The 20,092-nt window shown below is 54.6% G+C and overlaps 3 protein-coding genes and 1 non-coding gene across 7 annotated transcripts in view; 3 read left to right on the top strand and 1 right to left on the bottom strand.

Moving 5' to 3' along the window:
- The window catches only part of PCYOX1 (prenylcysteine oxidase 1), a 4,788-nt gene extending 4,594 nt beyond the window's left edge, over window positions 1-194 (bottom strand). Inside the window, exon 1 of the mRNA XM_027669765.1 lies at window positions 110-194. Within this exon, the coding sequence (XP_027525566.1) occupies window positions 110-194 (85 nt within the window). The remainder of the gene's footprint in view (window positions 1-109) is intronic.
- Window positions 195-308: 114 nt separating this feature from the next.
- TRNAG-CCC lies at window positions 309-379 on the top strand. The gene has a single exon. It is a non-coding gene; the product is annotated as a tRNA-Gly (tRNA).
- Window positions 380-894: 515 nt separating this feature from the next.
- Window positions 895-14,333, top strand: TIA1 (TIA1 cytotoxic granule associated RNA binding protein). 4 transcript variants are annotated; one of them, XM_027669759.1, is made up of 12 exons: window positions 895-997; window positions 4,787-4,883; window positions 5,308-5,406; window positions 6,256-6,310; window positions 7,490-7,577; window positions 10,516-10,591; window positions 11,090-11,198; window positions 11,706-11,801; window positions 11,882-11,966; window positions 12,470-12,593; window positions 12,824-12,963; window positions 13,177-14,333. In XM_027669759.1, the coding sequence occupies exons 1-12, from the start codon at window positions 972-974 to the stop codon at window positions 13,295-13,297; spliced, it is 1,116 nt and encodes a 371-aa protein (XP_027525560.1). In that variant the 5' UTR covers window positions 895-971; the 3' UTR covers window positions 13,298-14,333. The 4 variants fall into 4 exon arrangements, with proteins under 4 accessions (XP_027525560.1, XP_027525561.1, XP_027525563.1 ...); XM_027669760.1 differs by having other exon boundaries at window positions 910-997; window positions 5,312-5,406; XM_027669762.1 differs by lacking the exons at window positions 895-997; window positions 4,787-4,883; window positions 5,308-5,406; window positions 6,256-6,310; window positions 7,490-7,577 and adding an exon at window positions 8,132-8,221.
- Window positions 14,334-14,615: 282 nt separating this feature from the next.
- Window positions 14,616-19,891, top strand: CUNH2orf42 (chromosome unknown C2orf42 homolog). The gene is made up of 9 exons (XM_027669790.1): window positions 14,616-14,697; window positions 15,205-16,028; window positions 16,701-16,811; window positions 17,116-17,223; window positions 17,806-17,910; window positions 18,493-18,600; window positions 18,835-18,935; window positions 19,008-19,170; window positions 19,620-19,891. The coding sequence occupies exons 2-9, from the start codon at window positions 15,215-15,217 to the stop codon at window positions 19,826-19,828; spliced, it is 1,719 nt and encodes a 572-aa protein (XP_027525591.1). The 5' UTR covers window positions 14,616-14,697; window positions 15,205-15,214; the 3' UTR covers window positions 19,829-19,891.
- The last annotated feature ends 201 nt before the right edge of the window (window positions 19,892-20,092 follow it).

Raw genomic sequence — 20,092 nt, forward strand, 5'->3', positions numbered from 1 at the left:
ATCCCCCCATGGACACCCCCTTCACACACACGCCCCCCAGATCCCCTCACGGGCCCCTCCCTCACATCCCCTCACGCTCCCCTCGCCCCCGGTCCCTCCCCGGCCGCACCGATGCTGGCGGGCGCATCGCGGCGGCCGCGGGCGGGCGGGCAGAGCGCGGCGAGGAGCAGCAGGAGCGGGCACAGGCCGTGCATGGCGCCGGCCCCGGGCGCAGGACGCGGCCGAAGGGCGAGGGGCGGGCCGGGAGCCGGCGCAGGGCCGGAAGCCGCTGGGATGATGAGGGGCCGGGAGGGGAAGTTACACCAACCGCGCCGCTGGTGTAGTGGTATCATGCAAGATTCCCATTCTTGCGACCCGGGTTCGATTCCCGGGCGGCGCATTGAAGTTTTATAGTCCCTTGATCTTTAATTCTTCGCCGAATTACTTTTACTCCATTCACTCTGAATTCCTTTACTTTCAATTCAATTCCTTTGCTTTTAATTCTTTTAATTATTTAACGCCTTCATTTTTCTTTTCCCACCCTCTACCTCGATACCCCCGTTCCCAGGGACCCGATGTCCCTTTTCACCCCACTTTTAACCCCTTTACTTTTAACTATACACTTTTAACTCCTTCATTTGAAACTCCTCTATTTTAGTTCCCGTATTTCAATTCCTTTACTTTTCAATCCCTTCATTTTAACCCCTCTGTTTTTAATCGTCCCCGCCGTCACCTGTCGCGCACGCGCAGATTGGCAGCGGGCGGGACGCGCGCTCCCGCTCCGTTCCCGCGCTCTCTCCGCGCACGCGCGTTCCCGCCCCTCCACCGCCCCCCCCAGTCCCCTCAGCCCGCCCGCCCGCCGCCATCTTGCGAGGAGCTGCCGCGGGACCGTCCGCCGGCGGGGCCGGCGCCGCTCGGGCTGCCCGGGCTGCCCAGGGCTCACGGGGCCGCCCCGGCGGGCGGGAAGAGCCGGGGTGGGCGGCGGCGGCGCCATGGAGGATGAAATGCCCAAGACCCTGTGAGTGGGGAGGGGGCGAGACCGCCTATTGTTCCCGGCTCCGCGGGGAGGGGCGGCCCGGGGTCGCCTCGCGGAGGGGCCCCTCAGGCACCGGCGGTGCCGCTGGGGCTCCGCCGCGGGCCCTCAGCTGCCCGCAGTGCTGGGGGAGCGACCCCCGCCTGGGGCTAAGGGGTACCCGGCGCCCCCTGCGGTGTTCCTGCCCCTTCCCGGTTCCCAGTGCTGGTCACCGCCGTCCTGCCCCGCGATCCGGGTGTTATCCCGGGCCTCCAGCTCACTTCTGGAGGAAAAGGGGGTCTGGAAGATGTGTCCGCCCTCCCCAGTCCATCCTAGCACGTGGCAGGGGACGGAACTGGATGATCACGGTCCCTTCCACCCCAGACCGTTCCATGATGACGATCCTATCATCCTACATGCTCCATGTGCATTTTGTGAGCATCTGGCTGGATTTTACTATCTCTGGAGCATGTGGCACCACCAGCTCCCAGGGAATGTGGGCACTGCCCTGGGAAACAGCTGGAGCCCCAGTGCCACGATCAGCAGCTCCAAGGAAATACCCAGGAGGTGCCCATGAATCCATTGTTTGCCCCAGTGTTCAAAGCACGCCTTGAGCCTGTTACTTCCCAAAGAACTAGTTATGAAGCTGTGTCAGGGGAGGTTTACATTGGGTATTAGGAAAAGGTGGTGGTGCTGTGGACACCTGACACTTTTCCAGGCACGGGAGAGCTCCTGTGCACCCCTGGTGCTGTTTCCCAGAGCTCCTGTGCACACCTGAGCTGTGTGTTTCCCTCCTTTTCCCAGACAGGTGTTACCTGGAGTGGTATCCCTTGTACAGATCAGGGAAATCAGCCTCCAGTCTTTCCATCTGACCTCTGCCAGCTTCATTCTCCAGTGCAGGAGCAAAGGCAGGAGGGAGAGGGAATCATTCCAAGGCGAGGGAACATTGTGCCCTTGGATTGCTGCACCTCCCCAGGGGTTGAGAAACAACTTGGCTGAGTGACCACAGGAAAACAAGCCCTTGAGGTGCCTCACCCCAGCTCTCCTAGGCAGTGACCACTCTGTCTGCTCCTCCAATCCCGTTGTCTTCCCACATTTTGGGAGCTATTCTTGGCATCAGCAAACATGGTCAGACCTGTTGGCGTGTTTTGTGTTTATTTAGGAAGATGTTCCCCCCCATCCCAATGGTTGTGTGGAGCCTGGTGGTCTCGGTGTGTTCCCGAGGGAATGAGGTCCCTGTCCTGGAGCACGTGCAGCTTGTGGCACAGACGTGGAATGACTGAGGGTGGAAAAGATCTCCGGGATCATTGAGTCCGACCTTAAACACAGCTGGGTTCTGAGCACAGCTGAGGACTGAGCAACACCCTGGGATGGGATTCCTGTGGCACCTCCCAGTGACTTTCTCAGATGACAGAGGGGATTGTCACGAGCTGGGTGTCACAGGGCACGTTTAGAACGAGCAGTTGAAGGCAGAAAGTGCAGCTGAAGGTGATCTTTGCACCTGGGGGCCAAAGTGGGTGTTAAATCCATGTCTACACGAGGATTTCTGTAGGATTTCTGCTCCAGGAACCCCACCTGGGTGTGGATTTTGGGGCTCCCTCAGTTGTGTGACATCATGAGGGGCCTCCAAAGCCCTCTGCACCCCCGTCCCTGTTCCTTTCCTTCCTTTAGCACATTTCAGACATTTTTCTGGAATAGATCCCAGACGTTATAGCAAGTGACACCTTGGTTTTGCCGTTTCCACATAACCCGTGTCTGTGAGGGGGTGTAGATCCTTTAGGAGCTGTTATTCCCTTTATGTAAATGATTTCCTGGAGAGGCAGCTTGTTCTCCCTTCCTTGAAAACCACTCTTCACCAGCAGATTGAGGATCTGCAGAGTGGTTACGAGATGGGTTTGAAGTGACCAAGTTGTCTTGTTTGTGTTTTCCATGGAAGTCCGTGGATGCTTGTGTGTCCTAATTCAGTTTGTGTGTCTGAAAGAAGTGCTGGCAGTGGTTGGGTTTTACTTCTAAGGAAGCCACAGGCAGTGAATAAAGTTGGAAAATACAGGCCTTCATCTGCAGAGAGTCACCAACCAACTCATTAATTGGATTCTCTTCCAATTAGCAGGAAAGAGAAGGATGGGAAAGGTGCAGGAAGAGACAGGACTGAGATCTCCTCCTGTGAGCGCAGAGGTTGGGGTGTGGGCACCCTGTTTGGGGAACTCTCAGTCACAAATTAATTCATTTGGACCCAGAAGGTCACGTGGGGCTCAGTTTATGCATTATCCAAAGGATGACAATGTTGAAAAAAAAGAGGGAGGAAAAAAGAGGCCTTTCTAGGTCTGATTGGGTTGACAAGGTGATGGTCAGTCAAAGGTTGGACTTGATGAGGTCTTTCCTAAGAAAATGATTCTGTGATTCTGACTCTTGGTTGAACTTGATGTGGGGGATAATGTCCTGGTTAATTACCTTAATGAAGTGCACCAATCCCTCCTTTTTCAAAGGTTTTAGGGCTTAAGGAAACTTGCCAGAAGTGCAGGAACCACTCAGAGCAAGACGATGCCTGTGAAGGTCTGTCTGGGGATTTTAAAATACACTCCTGACTCCTCTCTAAAATAGTTGTCCAAATTATTAACACAGGGCTCCTGTATTTATCACTTCTGGCAGCAAAACAGGCTCTGTGTCTCCTTCCCACATTGTCTGCTTAGCCAAATATTGGAGCTCATCCCTCTGGCAGGTTCCCGGCCTTGTGTCAACACCAGGAGCACGAGCAGCCCCTGTTGTTGCTGCCTGGTTGTTTTCTGACAACACCTTTACACCTCTTGGCAGCAGGTGGGGGGGTTGCAGGTGCACCCAGGTGGTTTTGGTGGTGGGATTTGTCCAGGATTCCCGTGGCAGAGGTTGCCCACAGAACATTCCTTCGTGGGAAGCTGCTGCCACACCTCGGGGGCTGAGGTTTCTCGCTGTGCTTTTTATAAAAATCTCGTGACTCGGGCTTGACAACAACAACAAAAACACCCACCTGTGGTTCATGGGGGTCTGAGAAAGCCAAAATCCCAGATGGGAGCAGGGGTTGAGGTTGTGTTTGTGCACTCGAGCACGTTGGCCTGTGGTCTCACGCAGATCTGATGCTTCCAAAACCTGAGGCCTTTGAAAGAAACGGACCAAATGTTGTGTAACAACCTTGACAAACACCAGCCTGAGCTGTTGGGGCAGCTGGGGAATGATGATGTTGTACAGATACCAGAACTGCCATTTCTGTGCACCAAATCAGTTTGGTGGGTTGAGTTCATGGAGTTACAGGGTCGTGGAGTTATTTGAGTTGGAAGGGACCTTAAAGATAATCCAATTTATCTCACCCCCCCTTTCATGGGCAGGAACACATTCCACTAGACCAGGCTGCCCCGTTGGACTGACCCTTCCTCTCCAGACATCCCATACAAACCCAAATAAGTTCAAATAAATATGAATAAATAGTAGAATCATAGAATGGTTGGGTTGGAAGGGACCTTAAAGCCATCCCTGCTCATCCCAGGGGCAGGGACACCTTCCACTCTCCCAGGTTGCTCCAAGCCCTGTCCAGCCTGGCCTTGGGCACTTCCAGGGATGGGGCAGCCACAGCTTCTCTGGGAATTCCATCCCAGCCCCTCCCCACCCTCCCAGGGAAGGATTCCTTCCCAATATCCCATCTAACCCTGCCCTCTGTCAGGGGGAAGCTCTCCCCCTTTTCCTGTCCCTGCAGGCCCTTGCCCAGAGCCCCCTGCAGCTCCCAGTGTGACCAACCCCGGTGTCTGTGCTGTGTTTGATCCTCAGGTACGTGGGGAACCTGTCCAGGGACGTGACCGAGGCTCTGATCCTCCAGCTCTTCAGCCAGATCGGACCATGCAAAAACTGCAAGATGATCATGGATGTAAGAGCCTGCACTGACTGCCATGTTCCTCATGGCTTCAGGCCGTGCTTGTGTGTCTGGGAATTCCCCTGGAAAAAGGGCACGACCAGTTAAAGGGTGTAATAGGCCTGGAAGTGCTGCTGTGTGCTTTTGGAATCATTCCTGCTTTGTACCTGGTGTGAATTTAAGGCTGGGTGGACATGGTGAGAGTGAGAGTGAACAACTTCAACCGTGGGGGGATTGTAAATGAGATTTTGACAATTCTCTGCCATAATTTTAACTTTGTAAGGCAGAGCTTTGTCAGTCCCTGAATGCAGTCCCTGTGCAATGAAAAAGCCTGTCCACGTGGGGATGCCGAGGGTGAGGAATCGGGAGCTGAGCAGAGCAGCCGGAGTGCAGCTTGAGGAGGTTTGCCCCCTGACCCTGGGTTTGCCTGTTGTCTCAGACAGCTGGAAACGATCCCTACTGCTTTGTGGAGTTCTACGAGCACCGGCACGCGGCCGCCGCGCTGGCGGCCATGAACGGCAGGAAGATAATGGGTAAGGTAAGCTGCCCTGGCTGCGGGTGAGTGAGGGGACAGCAGGCTGTTCCCGGGGTGGGGAGGGCGGATCCAGGGCACAATTCCACTGGAGACACACTGGAGCTGTCAGACACTCCCTTGGGACAGAGATTTTAACAGACTGGGAAGAGGAGTTCAGACTGTTGGAGGAAGAAGGCAGAGGGAGGTGGGAATGTGGAACTGGGAGGGAGGAACGCCCACAGAATTCCAGAGTGGTTGGGGTTGGAAGGGACCTCTGGAGATGATCCCACCCAGCCCCCCTGCCAAGGCAGGTTTACCCAGAGCAGGTTGCACAGGGTGTTGTCTAGGCAGGGGTTGAATGTCTCCAGAGAAGGAGATTCCACAGCCTGTTCCAGGGCTCTGTCACCCTCAAAGGAAAGTTTTCCATCGTATTTTCCTCATATTCAGGTGGAAATTCCCACGTTTCAGTTCATGCCCATTGCCTCTTGTCCTGTAACTGGGCACCACTGAAGAGAGTCTGTCCCCGTCCTCTTGACACTTCCCTGTAAGATATTTGGAAGTCATTCCCCGTGGTCCAAAGTCCCTCTCCAGCTCTTGGAGCCCCCTTAGGCACTGGAAGGGGCTCTAAGGTCTCCACAGAGCCTTCTCTTCTCCAGGCTGGACACCCCCAGCTTTTCCAGCCTGTCTCCGTGGCAGAGCTGCTCCAGCCCTCAGAATAATCTTAAGAACAAGCCCTCTCCCTAGAAACATGTGTTAAACTTGACCTTTCACCCCAGCCTTGCCCATGGGGAGCTCTGTAGGGTCAGAATTAAGTGCTGGAGGTGTCTTGAGCTCAGTTGTGAATTCCAGGATCTAATGATCTTCCATTTGCAGGAGGTCAAAGTGAACTGGGCCACCACCCCCAGCAGCCAGAAGAAGGACACCAGCAGTAAGTGCCACTTATGCCTGAGTTGTACAAGTTCTTAAACATAAATACATCAAACGGTGCTTTGTGGGAATGTTTTTATTGTAGTGCTAATTAATGTCTTTGTCTTAATAAACTGAAGAAGAAATCTGATCTTTGCCATCAGGTAGTTCCATTGCCAGCACAGCGTTCACAAGGTAACTGTGTCTTCTTAAACATAAGTGGAAATATCTACAGGGTCTTCACCAACCACCTGAAGCTGTGTTTGGTTTTTTGGTTTGGTTTGGTTTTGTTCTCCATTTATTTTTTATGGAAAGGCTTCCCTTGGAATTCCTGCAGGCTGGTGAGGGTAAACCACGGCAGCATCTGAGTGGACTGGAGTTTGGTATCTGCTGTAGCACAGATCTGGGGGACACAGTGACTGTGGTGGAAAACTCCTTAGATTCAGGACTGGTTTTCCTCCTTTCCTGGCAAACTATTAAGCTGGGTTGTTTTGATCTGTCCTTTATGACCTGCAGTGATAACCCAGACATTGTGGGTAGGATCAAAATCCCTCCTGCATTTCTTGAAGCATTCCAGCTTATGGGACTTCAAGGAGCAAGTGATCTCCTGCCACATGCAGAGGAGCTAAGGCTGCCCCACCCCTGGAAATGTCCAAGGCCTGGCTGGACAGGGCTTGGAGCAGCCTGGGATAGTGGAAGGTGTCCATGGCACGGCATGGGACTGGGTGTTTTTAAGGTCCCTTCCAACCCAAACCATTCCATGATTCCATAATTCTATGTCACAGCTTAATGCTGGCATAGGAAGAGAAAAATTTTTGTGTAATCTGGACACATTAAGTAAATAGTTTCAGATTTGTACAGTAAATGCTGGCAGGTCTTAAAAGCAGCTGGTAAAATTCAAGATACAAAAGTGGCTGCAGTGTCCTTCAAATCACTGACTTGTAGCACTGCCAAGCACAGAGAACAGCAGTGAATTCTGTTCCACAGCAAACTCTGGTCTTCATGTAGAAGATGTTTGAATATTAATTGATTATTAATTTTTTTTTGTGGTATTTATTAGGTATTTTTGTTGTATTTAATAATGTATTTTTAATAATAGCTGGAGTTTTAATAAAGGTTTTCTTAATTTATTTTTTTTTTTACTCTACTCTGTACAGAGTTGTTCAACCATTAAGTGCTTCTTTCTCTTTTTCCCCAAAAGACCATTTCCATGTCTTTGTGGGAGACCTCAGTCCAGAGATCACAACTGAAGACATCAAAGCAGCCTTTGCCCCCTTTGGAAGAATATCGTAAGTCCTTTTTTAGGGCACATAATCTCCAAGCTCTCTCTCCCAAGTGGAGGCAGCTTTGTGTGTGAGTAAGTAACACTGTGCAGGGCAGGGACACACACTCCTCTGGTCACACAGCAGCCTCTCACCCGAATCCTTTATCCCAGTTTGTTCTGCTTTCCTGGAGCAGTCGTGTCCAGCTTGCTTTGGCTTTATCCTCCTTGCCTCATTTGGCAAAGCAACACTGGAAAATCCAGACTCTTCAACCCGGGCTGTGCGTTTCCCTGGCCCTCTCAGCCCAGTTTGCACTCTGGATTTTTGGGGTGCCAGCCACTCATAGCCAATGTTTTTTATGGAGTTAATCCCCATTTCCCACAAAATGAACCTTTTTTGAGCACAAGGCTCGCTGGGGCACTGGGGCAGCATCAGCCCTTGACCCAGGGCCCCACAGATGGGTCAGGGAGCTGAGCTGGTCCCAGCCCTCCCTGCCAGTCTGTCCTACTCAGGGTGTAGCAGAGAGAGGAGCAGTTCCTTCATTCCGTCCTCCAAACGTAAACCATTAATTTTCCTTGTAGTGTTGTCTGTACTGGACATTGGAGTTTCTTGATGGTGATGTAAGAACATAGAGTGCTTTGGAGTGTTGGGTAGTGAAGCATTTAATTGAAGTAAGTTTGTTTTTTGTTGTTTTATTTTTTTTTTACCCCTCAAGAGTCCAGTTTATTCCTCTTTTAATGCCAGCTTGATTTCCTTTTATTAGAAGGTTTAAAATTTATCTGTGTGTGGTCTTGCTTCAGACATCCCCAATGCCTGACTGCAGCTAATGGTCACCAGGGAGTGCAGAGGGAGGGCTCCAAGGAGGCAGTTCATGCTCTCATCCTCTGGCCAGATGTGCTGGATGGAAGGGATAGGCTGGAATGATGGGAGAAGGAGGCAGGAGCGGGCAGTGAGAGAGTTTCCCCCTCCCTGGGTATCAGAGGTGACAGCTCAGTGGACACACATTCCATAAATAAACCCCTAAGCTCCCTCCTGCCCCTGAATCTGAGGCCAGGCCTGTTGTCCCATCTTTCCTGGAAGAGTTTTTTCCCTGGAAGAGCTCTCCCCGTGTGATGGTGGTGATGGGGAGTGGTGCTCGTGCTGCTGACACACAGAACACTCGTGGTTTGCCTTGGCTCAAACGAACCATCCAAGCTGAAACTCAGATTTTCCCCAAAAAAGCAGAATTCTCCCCTTAATGACTTTTTTGAGCTCTTTTTCCAAACTCAGAATGACCCAGATTTTCTTCTTATTTAAGTTTAACCTGGAAAAACAAGTGATTGAATGAAGTGACTTGACTTTACCTGTTCTTCATCAGTGACCAGCCTGTGGAATTGTGCTGCTAATGGAATATTTCCTGATTGATTTCATTTTAATCTTTACTGGTGCCAAACTGAGCTTTTTTTCATTAATGACACCGAGGTTGAAGTACTGCATGATTAGCTCAGAAAGAAATTGGGTAATTCTTTGCATCTGGCTTTTTTTAAACAAACACCGTTTCATTGTGGTTCCTTTTTCACTTGCTCTGTGCATGTTTTCACTTGTTCTCAAGTCTTTATTCCCAAGTTTTCAGTTGAGGGTAAGTAGAGATGAGTTTTTCCCTCACTCCCTCTCTAGACTCAGCTTCCCAAAGTGGCTTTTCTCTGGCAATTTGTAATGTTTGATCCAAGTTCTGACCAAGGAAAGAAAAAAAGGGGAAGGGAGGGAGGGTCTAACAGAGGAAAGAACAAATATTCCTGCTGTAGCATTGGGAGAGGGATTTTCGTTAGGCACCACTGACACTGCCATGCTGTGGGTGCCATAATTAAACTTAATTAGGCTTACGAACTCCAGGCCTTAACAAACTTTCTCTCCATTGTGGCTTCTCTTTTGAATCTCAGTGCTGTGCCCACATTAACACTGGTTTTTCTCTGCCCCCTCTGACTTCTCCAGCCCTAAATTGCATGACTTCCTGAGTGGTTTTGCTGCTGTTTCTGTTTCTTTTCCTGCCTGTCTGTGGTGGGAGGGAGGAGAGGGTGGCCTGGGATGAGGACACCTCACCCTGGGCTGGCTGGGCCCCAAACTGCTGCTGTATCCCTCCAGTGGGTTTAGCTCTGGTAGCTGGGTTCTCTTCCTAACTCAATCCCAAATAATAGGGCTCTGGTTATTTTGCAGAGTGTCCCTGAAGAATGGACAGAATTCCATGGCTAACCACAAGCTACAGTTCACAGTGGACAAACGTTGTAGTTTTCTTATTTATTTTTATCAACTTTATTCATTTTTTTTCCCTCTTTTTTATATATATTTCGTAGTTCCAGTCTCTGTTGTACCAATGCTGTGTAATGTGTAGTTTGTAAAGATATGAATACTGCAGTGTTTTCTTCACTAATTTCTGAAATATCAATCTCTCAAAATTTACAGCTGCCCACAGTCCAAACAGGGGGTAACGACCCAAGAATTAAAGAATTCAGTTAACAGGCGACGTATGCCTTTTAATTCCTATCTTCTTTTTTTGTTTCTTTTCTATTTAATATTTGGAATGAGTAGGTAGAATGTACTGGCAAATAAATAAGAGTTTAAAAATGGCATGGTTCAAGAGAGCCATTCAGCTCATGTCAGCCTTAAGCCATCTGGAATAGCTGCTTTGACCATGCTTTGTGCCTTAACACTCTGTGAGGGTGTTTTGAAGCAGGAGCCAGCTGTAGAGTGCAGGCATTTGTTAGAGAAGCCATTGATTTACATGTTTACACAATTAAGTTTTAGTTTTGCTGCTACCTGGCAAAGCCTTAGTAAAGTTCTGTGTAGACAAGGAGCCTTTTGCTTTGAGTGTGTTGCTGGTGCAGTGAAGAGCTGAGGATTAGTGGAGGTGAGAGAGGAAAATGACTCAGGGACTCGAGGAGGGGCTGCACTGGAAGGGGCTGAACTGGCTCTTGTTTGTGCTTTGTAGGGACGCACGGGTGGTCAAGGACATGGCGACAGGGAAGTCCAAGGGATATGGCTTCGTGTCCTTCTTCAATAAATGGGTAAGATCCCTTCCTTTCCTTCCTCAGTAAATGGGTAAGATGTTACTTTCCTTCTTCAGTAAATGGGAAAGATCATTTCCTTCCTCAGTAAGTGGGTTACATCCCTTCATTTCCTTTGTCAATAAATGGGAAAGATCCTTCCTTCTTCAATAAATGGCTGAGCTGTGCCACGGTCTTGAGCTTGCCTGGATGATTGTCACTGGAGTGTTCTCAGTCCCAATCTCTCTCCAGCTTTGGTTTCACTGCCTGTCACGGAGAGAAACTTCTCTCTATATTTATAAACCCACATAAATCACAGAATCCCACAATGGTTTGGGTTGGAAGGGACCTTAAAGCCCATCCAGTTCCACCCCCTGCCATGGGCAGAAACAGCTTCCCCTGGACTGGGTTGGACACTGCCAGGGCTTTGTCAGTCAGGAGCACGGTGCTGTCATTCCCTTGGCTCTCACAGGGGAGGAGTTGCTGACAGAGGGTTTTGTTGTCTCCTCTCCCCGACAGGACGCAGAGAACGCGATCCAGCAGATGGGGGGGCAGTGGCTCGGGGGACGGCAAATCCGCACCAACTGGGCCACGAGGAAACCTCCGGCTCCAAAGAGCACCTATGAGTGTAGGTGCTCAGCTGGGTGCCCTGCCAGCCTCCCGAGTCAGGGAATCATGGAATGGGTTGGGGTGGAGGGACCTCAGAGCCATCCCATCCCACCCCCTGCCATGGGCGGGGACACCTTCCACTATCCCAGGTTGCTTCAAGCCCCGTCCAACCTGGACTTGGACACTGCCAGGGATACAGCCACAGCTGCTCTGGGAATTCCATTCTCAGCCCCTCACCACCCTCACAACCAGGAATTCCTTCCCAGTATCCCATCTAACCCTGCCCTCTGGCAGTGAGAAGCCCTTCCCCCCTTGTCCTGTCCCTCCATCCCTTGTCCCAAATCCCTCTCCAGGTCTCTGCAAGCCCCTTTAGTCACTAGAAAACGCTCTTTAAGTCTCTCCACAGAGATTCTCAGTGAGGTGTTTGCAGGTTGTGCTCAAAACCTTTTGCCAGTCAGGACTATAATTATAATTCCCCCACCATTCCTGTCGGATCCACTGAAAATCCCTGTCCAATCTCTCCCAGCAAACACCAAACAACTGTCCTACGACGACGTGGTCACCCAGTCCAGCCCCAGCAACTGCACCGTGTACTGTGGGGGGGTTACCTCGGGCCTCACAGGTACGTGGGGTTCCCCCTGTGCCCCCTGCTCCTGTGCCCCTGCGGGTTCCTCACGCTGCTCCCTGTCCTTCCTGCTCCAGAGCAGCTGATGCGCCAGACCTTCTCCCCCTTTGGGCAGATCCTGGAGATCCGAGTGTTCCCGGATAAAGGATACTCCTTCGTGCGGTAGGTGGGCCGAGGGCATGGTGGGTCTGCCCGGGTGGGAGTTTGCCAGGCTCAGAGCCCCCCCTGCAGCAGCTCCCTCTGCTCTGAGGAGGGGGTTATGGGCTGTAACAGGCAGGGAAAACCCAGAAAACGGCTGGAACTGTACAGGACCTTGGTCTGTTGTGTCATCTCAGAGGAGTTACTGAAGCACTTCGAGTCTTTCCAAAACCACCATCTCTTTATTGGTGAAGCTCCATGTAGCAAAAAACATCATGAATTGACTGCTCTCCTTGCTGGATTTTCCAGTGTATTTAGGGAGAATCACAGCATGGGGACAGGAAGAGCAGCCCCAACCCTTTGTCACCCGTGGCCTCACGTCCTGCCATCCACTGGGGTGGGACAGGGGCAGTTCCAGCTGGTTCTGAGGCCCCAAACCCCTCCTGGGCTAGCGAGGGCCCTGGGGGTTATCCCAGCTGTTATTCCCTGAGTGAGTGGCTCGTGTTGTCCCACCTTGATCCCGGCAGGTTCAGTTCCCACGAGAGTGCAGCACACGCCATCGTGTCCGTCAACGGCACCACCATCGAGGGCCACGTCGTGAAGTGCTACTGGGGCAAGGAGACCCCTGACATGGTCAGCCCCGTGCAGCAGGTCAGGGCTGCTCCTCTGGGAAGTTCCTTAGTGTCTGCTGGGAATTCCTTAAGGGGCTGGAAAATGTAAATAAGCTGGGGGGGCTCAGCCTGGAGAAAAGGAGGCTCGGAGGGGACCTTCCTGACAGGAGGGGGGAGCCTGTATCCCTGGCAGTGTCCAGGGCCAGGTTGGAGCAGCCTGGCCTGGTGGAAGGTGTCATTCCCTGATTCCTACCCTGGCTCTTCCCACAGAACCAGCTGAGTTACCCCCCTCCCTACGGGCAGTGGGGGCAGTGGTACGGCGGGGCCCAGCTCGGGCAGTACGTGCCCAACGGGTGGCAGGTGCCCACCTATGGCGTGTACGGCCAGGCCTGGAACCAGCAGGGATTCAGGTGAGTTCGGGGGGCCCTTTGATCTCCTTTTTGTCCCCTTGGGAAATGGCTTTGTGACCCTACAACCCCCTCAAAGCTGTTCCACTCCAGGACATGGCGCTTGGGATGGGTGGAGAACGACTCCCCCGCCCCCCTCAGTGCCCCAATTCCTCATTGAACCCCCCTTCCCTTATTCCCCCCACGTTCCTAAGGGATTCTTCTCTCCCCCCACAGCCAGACCCAGTCGGCAGCAGCCTGGATGGGCCCCAACTATGGAGTGCAACCCCCCCAGGGCCAGAACGGCGCCGTGGTGCCCCCCCAGCCCGGCTTCCGCGTGGGCTTCGAGACCCCCTGAGGGCAGGGACCCCCCAGCACCCCCCACCCGGGTATTTATTACCAGAGCCACAATCCGAGGGGTTGGAATCATGGAAAAATCGCCCCCACCCTTCCAATTTTAACAAAATCCCCCCTTCCCCCCCCACACCCAGATGCTGGATCGCCGCCTTCTGCCTTGGTTGTTTTTTCCTCCTTTTGATGTGTTTCTTAAATTCAGTGTTTTTTAGAAACACAAATGCAGGGACTTCGCTGCCTTAGCTCAGAATTGGGGCAGGAATTGCACAAGTCATCCTTGTTTTTGTATTTTTGGGGAGGTTTTCCCTCGGAGCCGATGGAAAAATACACCATAAACAGCTGTAAAACCCCCCAAAATAAGCCAAAAGTGTGGGAATCCTGGAGCTGCCACATCTTCAGCCTCACACCCTGTTTTTAAGCAGCCTCTTGGAAAAACCCTCTGGCTTTTCTTCCACCAGGAGGGGGTTTTTTTTGAGGATAAATTACTCGTTTACATCATTTTTTGTGGATCTCAGTGTGTTTTTCAGGGTCGGTTTTGCCTTACGATGGGGGGAAGAAAAGGGGTGTGACAACACCCATCTCCCCACGTGAGCCAAGATTCCCACCCTGGGACAGCAAAATTCCTGTTGCTAAAACGTGACAAATCCCTCCAGGGTTGTTACTTTGATTTTTTTTTTTTTTTTTACTGATTTCTACATTTTCCTGTAAAATATTTGAGCAAATTGAAGAATTTTGCACAACTTTTGGCCACTTTTGTACTTTTCCTTATTTAAAGGTAGGACACGGAGTCTTTTTGATGTGATTTTATGCCTCAAATCTTCTTTTTTTCCCTTATTTTTTGTGGATATCAAATATCTCTTGGAATATAAAGTTTTTAATGAATTGTGTAAAATTCCCTCGATATCCCAGGTGTGTTTTACAAGGGAGTGAAGGTGAGAAGAGCTCCCAAACCTGATCTATCAGAGGCCAAAAACACCCTTTTTTTAATCCTACCTCTTGCCCAGCCTTTAAAAAAAAAAAACAAAAAAAACCCAAAAAAATGGAAAAAAAAAGGGAAAAAAATTAAAAAAAAAAAAAAGAAAAAAAAGGAAAAATTAAAAAAACCCTGAAGCTTGTGTGCTGTGTTTTGTTGGTCACGGGGGGGAGTGGAACGGGTGCTGGTGGGATTTGGGGGGAAAGGTTGGAATTTTGGGGGGAAAGGAGAGAAAAGTGGTGAATTCTTGCCGCGGGGGCTGCTGGGAGTTGTAGTCCAGGCCCTGGTGTGGCCGTAGCCCCTCTTTGGACTACATCTCCCAGCAGCCCCGCGGCGCATCACGTGGTGCTGACACACCAATAAGAGTGCGCGAATGGCGGAAGTGGGACCCCCCCCTCACGGCGCCCACGGCGGCGGTAACGGGGCTGCAGGTACCGGGGCGGGGGAGAGACCTCCCTGGGGCTGGGGGGAGAGAGCCCCGGGCTGGGGGTCAGGGGACGCGGGGCGGAGCAGGGACGGGCACGAGCTTCCTGGGGGTCACGGGGAGCCCTCCCAGTGCCTCCCAGTGTCACACTGGGATAGGGAGCTGTGTGAGGGGGGAATGGGTTGAGGGGCTGAAGTCGCTGTTCTGGTCCTCAGAACTGGCCAAACTGGTGCAAAACCCAACATGGGGGGGCAAGAGGGAATCGCCCCATTCCTGCCCCCATTCCTGCTCTGTTCCTGCTTCCACTCCTGGCTCGTTCCTTGCCCCCATTCCCGCCCACGATTCATGTTTTTTGGGGTGACGTGGGGACTGTCAGGGTGGCAGAGGGATCGGACAGGGTGTCCCAGGGACTGTGGGGTGTCCCAGGCCAGGGACTGTTGGGACACCACTGGCACCACCAGTGACCAGCCATCTAATCTGTTCCCCCCCATTTCCCCTCTCTGTGCCCTCCCAGCTCCCTGAGCATGGACCCCCCGCCATCGAGGCCCAAAGCCCCCTCCTTCCTGTCGGACCTGGGCAAGGCCACCCTGCGGGGCATCCGCAAGTGCCCCCGCTGTGGCACCTACAACGGCACGCGGGGGCTGAGCTGCAAGAACCAGCGGTGTGGGACGGTGTTCCGGCCCGGCGCCCGCCGCCCACCCGGCCCCGGCACTGGCACCGACCCCGGCGCCGTGCGCGTCCTCACCGGCTCCCCCGCGCAGCTCTACTCCGTGCGGCACCGCGGGCACCACGCCCGCTGCTTCGTGGAGCTGGGGGTCTCCGAGACCGCCATCCAGACTCCCGAAGGCACTCTCATCACCCAGCTGAGCTCGGGGCGCTGCCACGCAGCCGCCTGTGGCACGGTGGTGGCGGAGGACAAGCAGTGCCAGCACCTGAAGCTGGCACTGGGCTGCCAGGCCGAGGCCACGCCGCTGCCCCTCAAGAGCTCTGTGCTGGGCTCCCTGCAGGCGCCCCCCGAGGCCAAGCAGAGCCTGTGGGAGCTGGCGACGGAGCCCACGGGGCCGCTGGTGCAGAGGGTCACCAGGAGCGTGCTGGTGGTCAAGTGCCAGGCCAGCCAGAGGCACGGCCTGGGCTACCTGCACGCCTGCTTCGCTCAGCACCGCTTCTCCTGCGCCTGCCGGAGCCCCCGCGCTGGGCACGGCAAGGGGGAGGAGGAGGAGGAGGAGGAAGAGGTCCCACCAACACGCTGCATCCACTTCCTCGCCTGCATCTGCGCCTTCGCCAGCGACGAGAGCCTGGCCCAGGAGTTCGCCGAGTTCCTCGCTTCCGATGCCGGGGGTGGGAAGGGGGGGCACACGGGGGCTTTGGGGGTGTTGAGGGGTTGGTGACAGCCCAGCCCGGGGCCTTGGCACCTCCCAGCAGCCCTTACACTGCTCCCAGTCAGCAGCTACCCTGGGGGTTGGGTTTGTGTCCTGCCCAGTCCCTCTGCACGGGGAATGATTCCCACCACGATGCAGCCAGCTCCTGGCTCCCAGAGTGGGGGAGCAGAATGGGGAGCTCCCCGTGCTCCCATGAGAGCTAGGTGGGGGCAGATCCCACTGGGATTCACTGCCTTGGGTGCTCAGGGCGTACTGGGGGTTGTTTTCCAGGGCTGGAACCTGTGAACCCCCTCTCACAGCAGCCTCTGGGGTTAATTCCCTGTGAACCCCTCCCACAGCAGCAGTATCTGGGGTTCACTGCCCCAAGGGTGTCCTGCACCCCAAAAACTTCACCCAGATATCCCCATCCCACCCTGTCCTTGGGCATCCAAAGGTTGGAAACCCCCCCTGAGGGCACAATGGGAGCAGGATAAAATTCCCCCCTCCCCTCAATGTCCCCCCAAAGGAGCATGTCCAGAGGAGGGGGGGTTCCCCTGCAAACATTTGGGATGTGCTGGGAGGTCCTGTGGGGGCACATGAGCCCCCTGTTCCCTGGCTGAGATGTTTTTAGGGACAGGATTTGTGTCCCCAGGTCTGAAGGGTGCAGTGATCCCACAGCTGGTTTGTGGCCCCGGATCCACAGCACGGCCTCGGGGGGCAGCTGCTGCCAAGGCCAGGAAGAGGAAAAAGGATGTGGGGCCAGGTGAGTGTCCCTGGGAAGGTCTGTGGGATGGGTGGGAGCTGAAAATCCCCTTGGGAGCACCTCCAAGGGACTGAGATCCAGCTCGAGGATTGGGTGGGATTTGAAATCCCCCAACAATGCAGCTCCAAGGGACTAGGATCCGGCAGTGTCAGTGCCAGTGGAGCCTTGGGAACAACCCCAACCTGGCCCAAAGGGGTCTTTTCCCATGCTCATGTTGGTGTTATGGAGGAGAAGGGCCCCAAGGAAGGAGGTGACAGGCAGGGATCCCATGGGGTGATTCCTGCAGTGACAACCCCTCCCTCAGGGACACAGGGGACCAGCCCGCTCCTGGCTCCAGACCCGGCTCATCCCGGCCCCAGAAGGAGCAACCTCAGGAAGCCACCAGTCACCTCATCCTCCCTGAAGAGACACAGTGAGTCTGGGGGCACCCAGGGCCCCCTTGGCAGTGCCCACTCTGGGTTTATGTAGATTTATATGGGTATTGGGAAGGGATTCTTCCCTGGGGGGGTGGTGAGGGGCTGGGATGGAATTCCCAGAGAAGCTGTGGCGGCCCCTGTATCCCTGCGAGTGTCCAAGGCCAGGTTGGACAGAGCTTGGAGCAACCTGGGATAGTGGAATGTGTCCCTGCCCGTGGGATGGGCAGGGAGGGCTTTAAGATCCCTTCCAACCCAAACCATTCCATGATTCTATGATTTATTTGAGTTTTCATGGGATGTTTGGAGAACTCTGTCCTTCTGAGTTTCTTCAGAACCCTGTGGAGAAACCCTCTCTCCATGCTGGCAATGCCCTGTGCCAGGGCAGGAGCCTCTGCTTGATGCTTTTCCCTCTCTCAGCTTTAGTTTTGGCCTGGAAAGTAGAACAAATCCCTCATTTTCCCCTTTTTTCCCTGAGACAAAGCACATCCATCCCACCCCACAGCCAGGAAGGGCTGGTTTGGCTCCCACAGATGCTCCTGGGGGGTGACATTCCAACATCCCTTCCCTCCCTCCTGCAGGCTGTACCCAGGTGCTGGATGAGTCCCAGGTGTCCCTGTCCTTCCAGGACTGGCTGGCCAGTGTCACGGAGCGCATCCACCAAACCATGCACTACCAGTTTGAGGGTGAGTCTGGGGGGCACCCAGGGGGGCTCTGGGGCTCCAGCCCACCCAGGGACTGCCCCCAGGGCTTTGTCTGGTTTGCAGGGAATTTATTGTGCCCTGGGAAGTTTTACTGCCTTTGATTCAGGTCAGATCAAGGTGAGGGGGGGATTCTCCCCCTCTGCCCTGCTCAGGTGAGACCCCACCTGCCTCCAGCTCTGAGACCCCAACGTGGGGGTGTGGAGCTGCTGGAGCAAATCCAGAGGAGGCCACAGAAATGCTCCAAGGGCATCTCCAGGTGGCATCTGGAGCACAGACAGCACAGGGAAGGGACATCAGGGGATTTCAGGGTGGGAGGGAGGAACAGGATCAGAGTCCAACTCCTCACGGACAGGAGGGTGCTGGGTTCCTCTCCCAGGGAGGGGACAAGGGGCACAGGACACCCAATGAAACACCAGCCTCCAAATCCAAGATACTTCCCTGGAAACATGGTCAGACCCCAGCACTGCTGATCCAATCAGCCCCAGGCACACTCAGGGCCCGAGCAGGATGAGGGTCCTGGATCCCCCAGCCCCTGATCCCTGTGCTCCCCCTGTTCCCCTGCAGGGCGTCCTGAGCCCCTGGTGTTCCACATCCCCCAGGCCTTCTTTGATGCCCTCCAGCAGCGCATCTCCAGTGGGAGCAGCAAGAAGAGGCTCCCCAACTCCACCACGGGTGAGGGATCCCAGGGGAGAAAAAGGAGAAAAAAGAGGCGGGGGGAAAACAGGGGGAAAAAAAAGAGGGTAAAAAAGAAAGGGTGAGAAGGGAGAAAAGAGGGACAAAAAAAGGGGGGAAAAGTGGGGGGAAAAAAAGTGGGGGGAGGGGGAGGCAAAAGATGAAGGGAAGAAATAGAAAAAAGGGGGGGAAGCCCCCCAAGTCCCCCCCAGCCCTGACACCCCCCCTCCCCAGCCTTCGTGCGCAGGGACGCGCTGCCCCTGGGCACCTTCTCCAAGTACACCTGGCACATCACCAACGTCCTGCAGGTGAAGCAGATCTTCGACACGCCTGAGGTAAGGGGGGAGCAGCCCCCTCGGCCCCCCAGAGCCCCCCACAACCCCTCCTGACCTTCCCCCTTGCCGCAGCTGCCGCTGGAGATCACCAGGAGCTTCGTGCAGAACCGGGATGGCTCCTACGAGCCCTTCCGGACCCCCCGCGTGGAGGTGGAGCCCGTGGGAGAGGGGTTTGGGACACCCGAGAAACAGCCCCCCCTGCGGCCCCTGGAGCTCCAGACCTTCCTCAAAGTTGGTGAGTGAGGGGGGGGAGCAGAGTGGGACCCCAGAATCCACAGGGAGGGGCAGGATGGGATCCCAAAATCCATAGGATGGGACCCTGAAATCCACGGGGAGGGGGGGCAGAATCCTGGGAACCCTGGGGACTGTAAAGAGAGGGAGAAAAGGGGGAGCCCAGGGGAGGGGGGGGGCCCAGTGGAGGGGGAGAGGAGCAGGCAAAGGAGGGGGCAGGCCCAGAGGGTGAGGGGGCTTCAAGGGAGGGGGGAAAGGGGGACCCAGAGGGTGAGAGACAAACACACGGACACCCCTGGAGGCTCTGAAGAGAGGCGGAACAGGGGGTCCAGAGAGTGGGGGCTACAAAAACACCCCTGGGGGCTTCAAGAGAGGTTAAAGGAAAGTCTGGAGGGTGGGGGGCTTCAGTGGAGGGGCGGGGGGGCCTGCACCCACCCCGCCGTGCCCCCCCAGGACACACATCCCCCACGCAGAAGGAGCCCACCCCGTTCACCATCGAGTGGATCCCCAACATCCTCCCCCGCTCCCGCCTGGGGGAGCTGCGCCTCAAGTTCCAGTACGGCCACCATGGGGGGCCCCGGCCCACGGGACCCCCCCGGGACCCCCCTCCGACCGACCCCCCACTGGAGCTGCCCCCCCTCAGCGCCATCGCCTTCCCCTGAGCCCCCCAAAACCGCCCCCCGGCACCTGCACAGACACGATGGAGCCCCCCAAAATAAACCCCCCTCAGCACATGCTCTGAGTCTCCACTGCAGGGGGGAAGGAGGGACATCTGGGGAGACCCCCAGGGTGGAGGAGGGAAGAGGGGGAGACCCCCCAGGAGGGGAATGGCAAGAGGGAGGAAACGTGGGGAGCCCCTCAGGATGGGCAGGGGTCACCCGGAAGGTGGGAAGGGAGGCTGTGACTGACAGAGGATGGGGCCCAGG

Source organism: Corapipo altera, unplaced genomic scaffold (assembly GCF_003945725.1).
Source record: "Corapipo altera isolate COAL_440 unplaced genomic scaffold, ASM394572v1 227, whole genome shotgun sequence".
Classification (NCBI taxonomy): Eukaryota; Metazoa; Chordata; class Aves; order Passeriformes; family Pipridae; genus Corapipo; species Corapipo altera.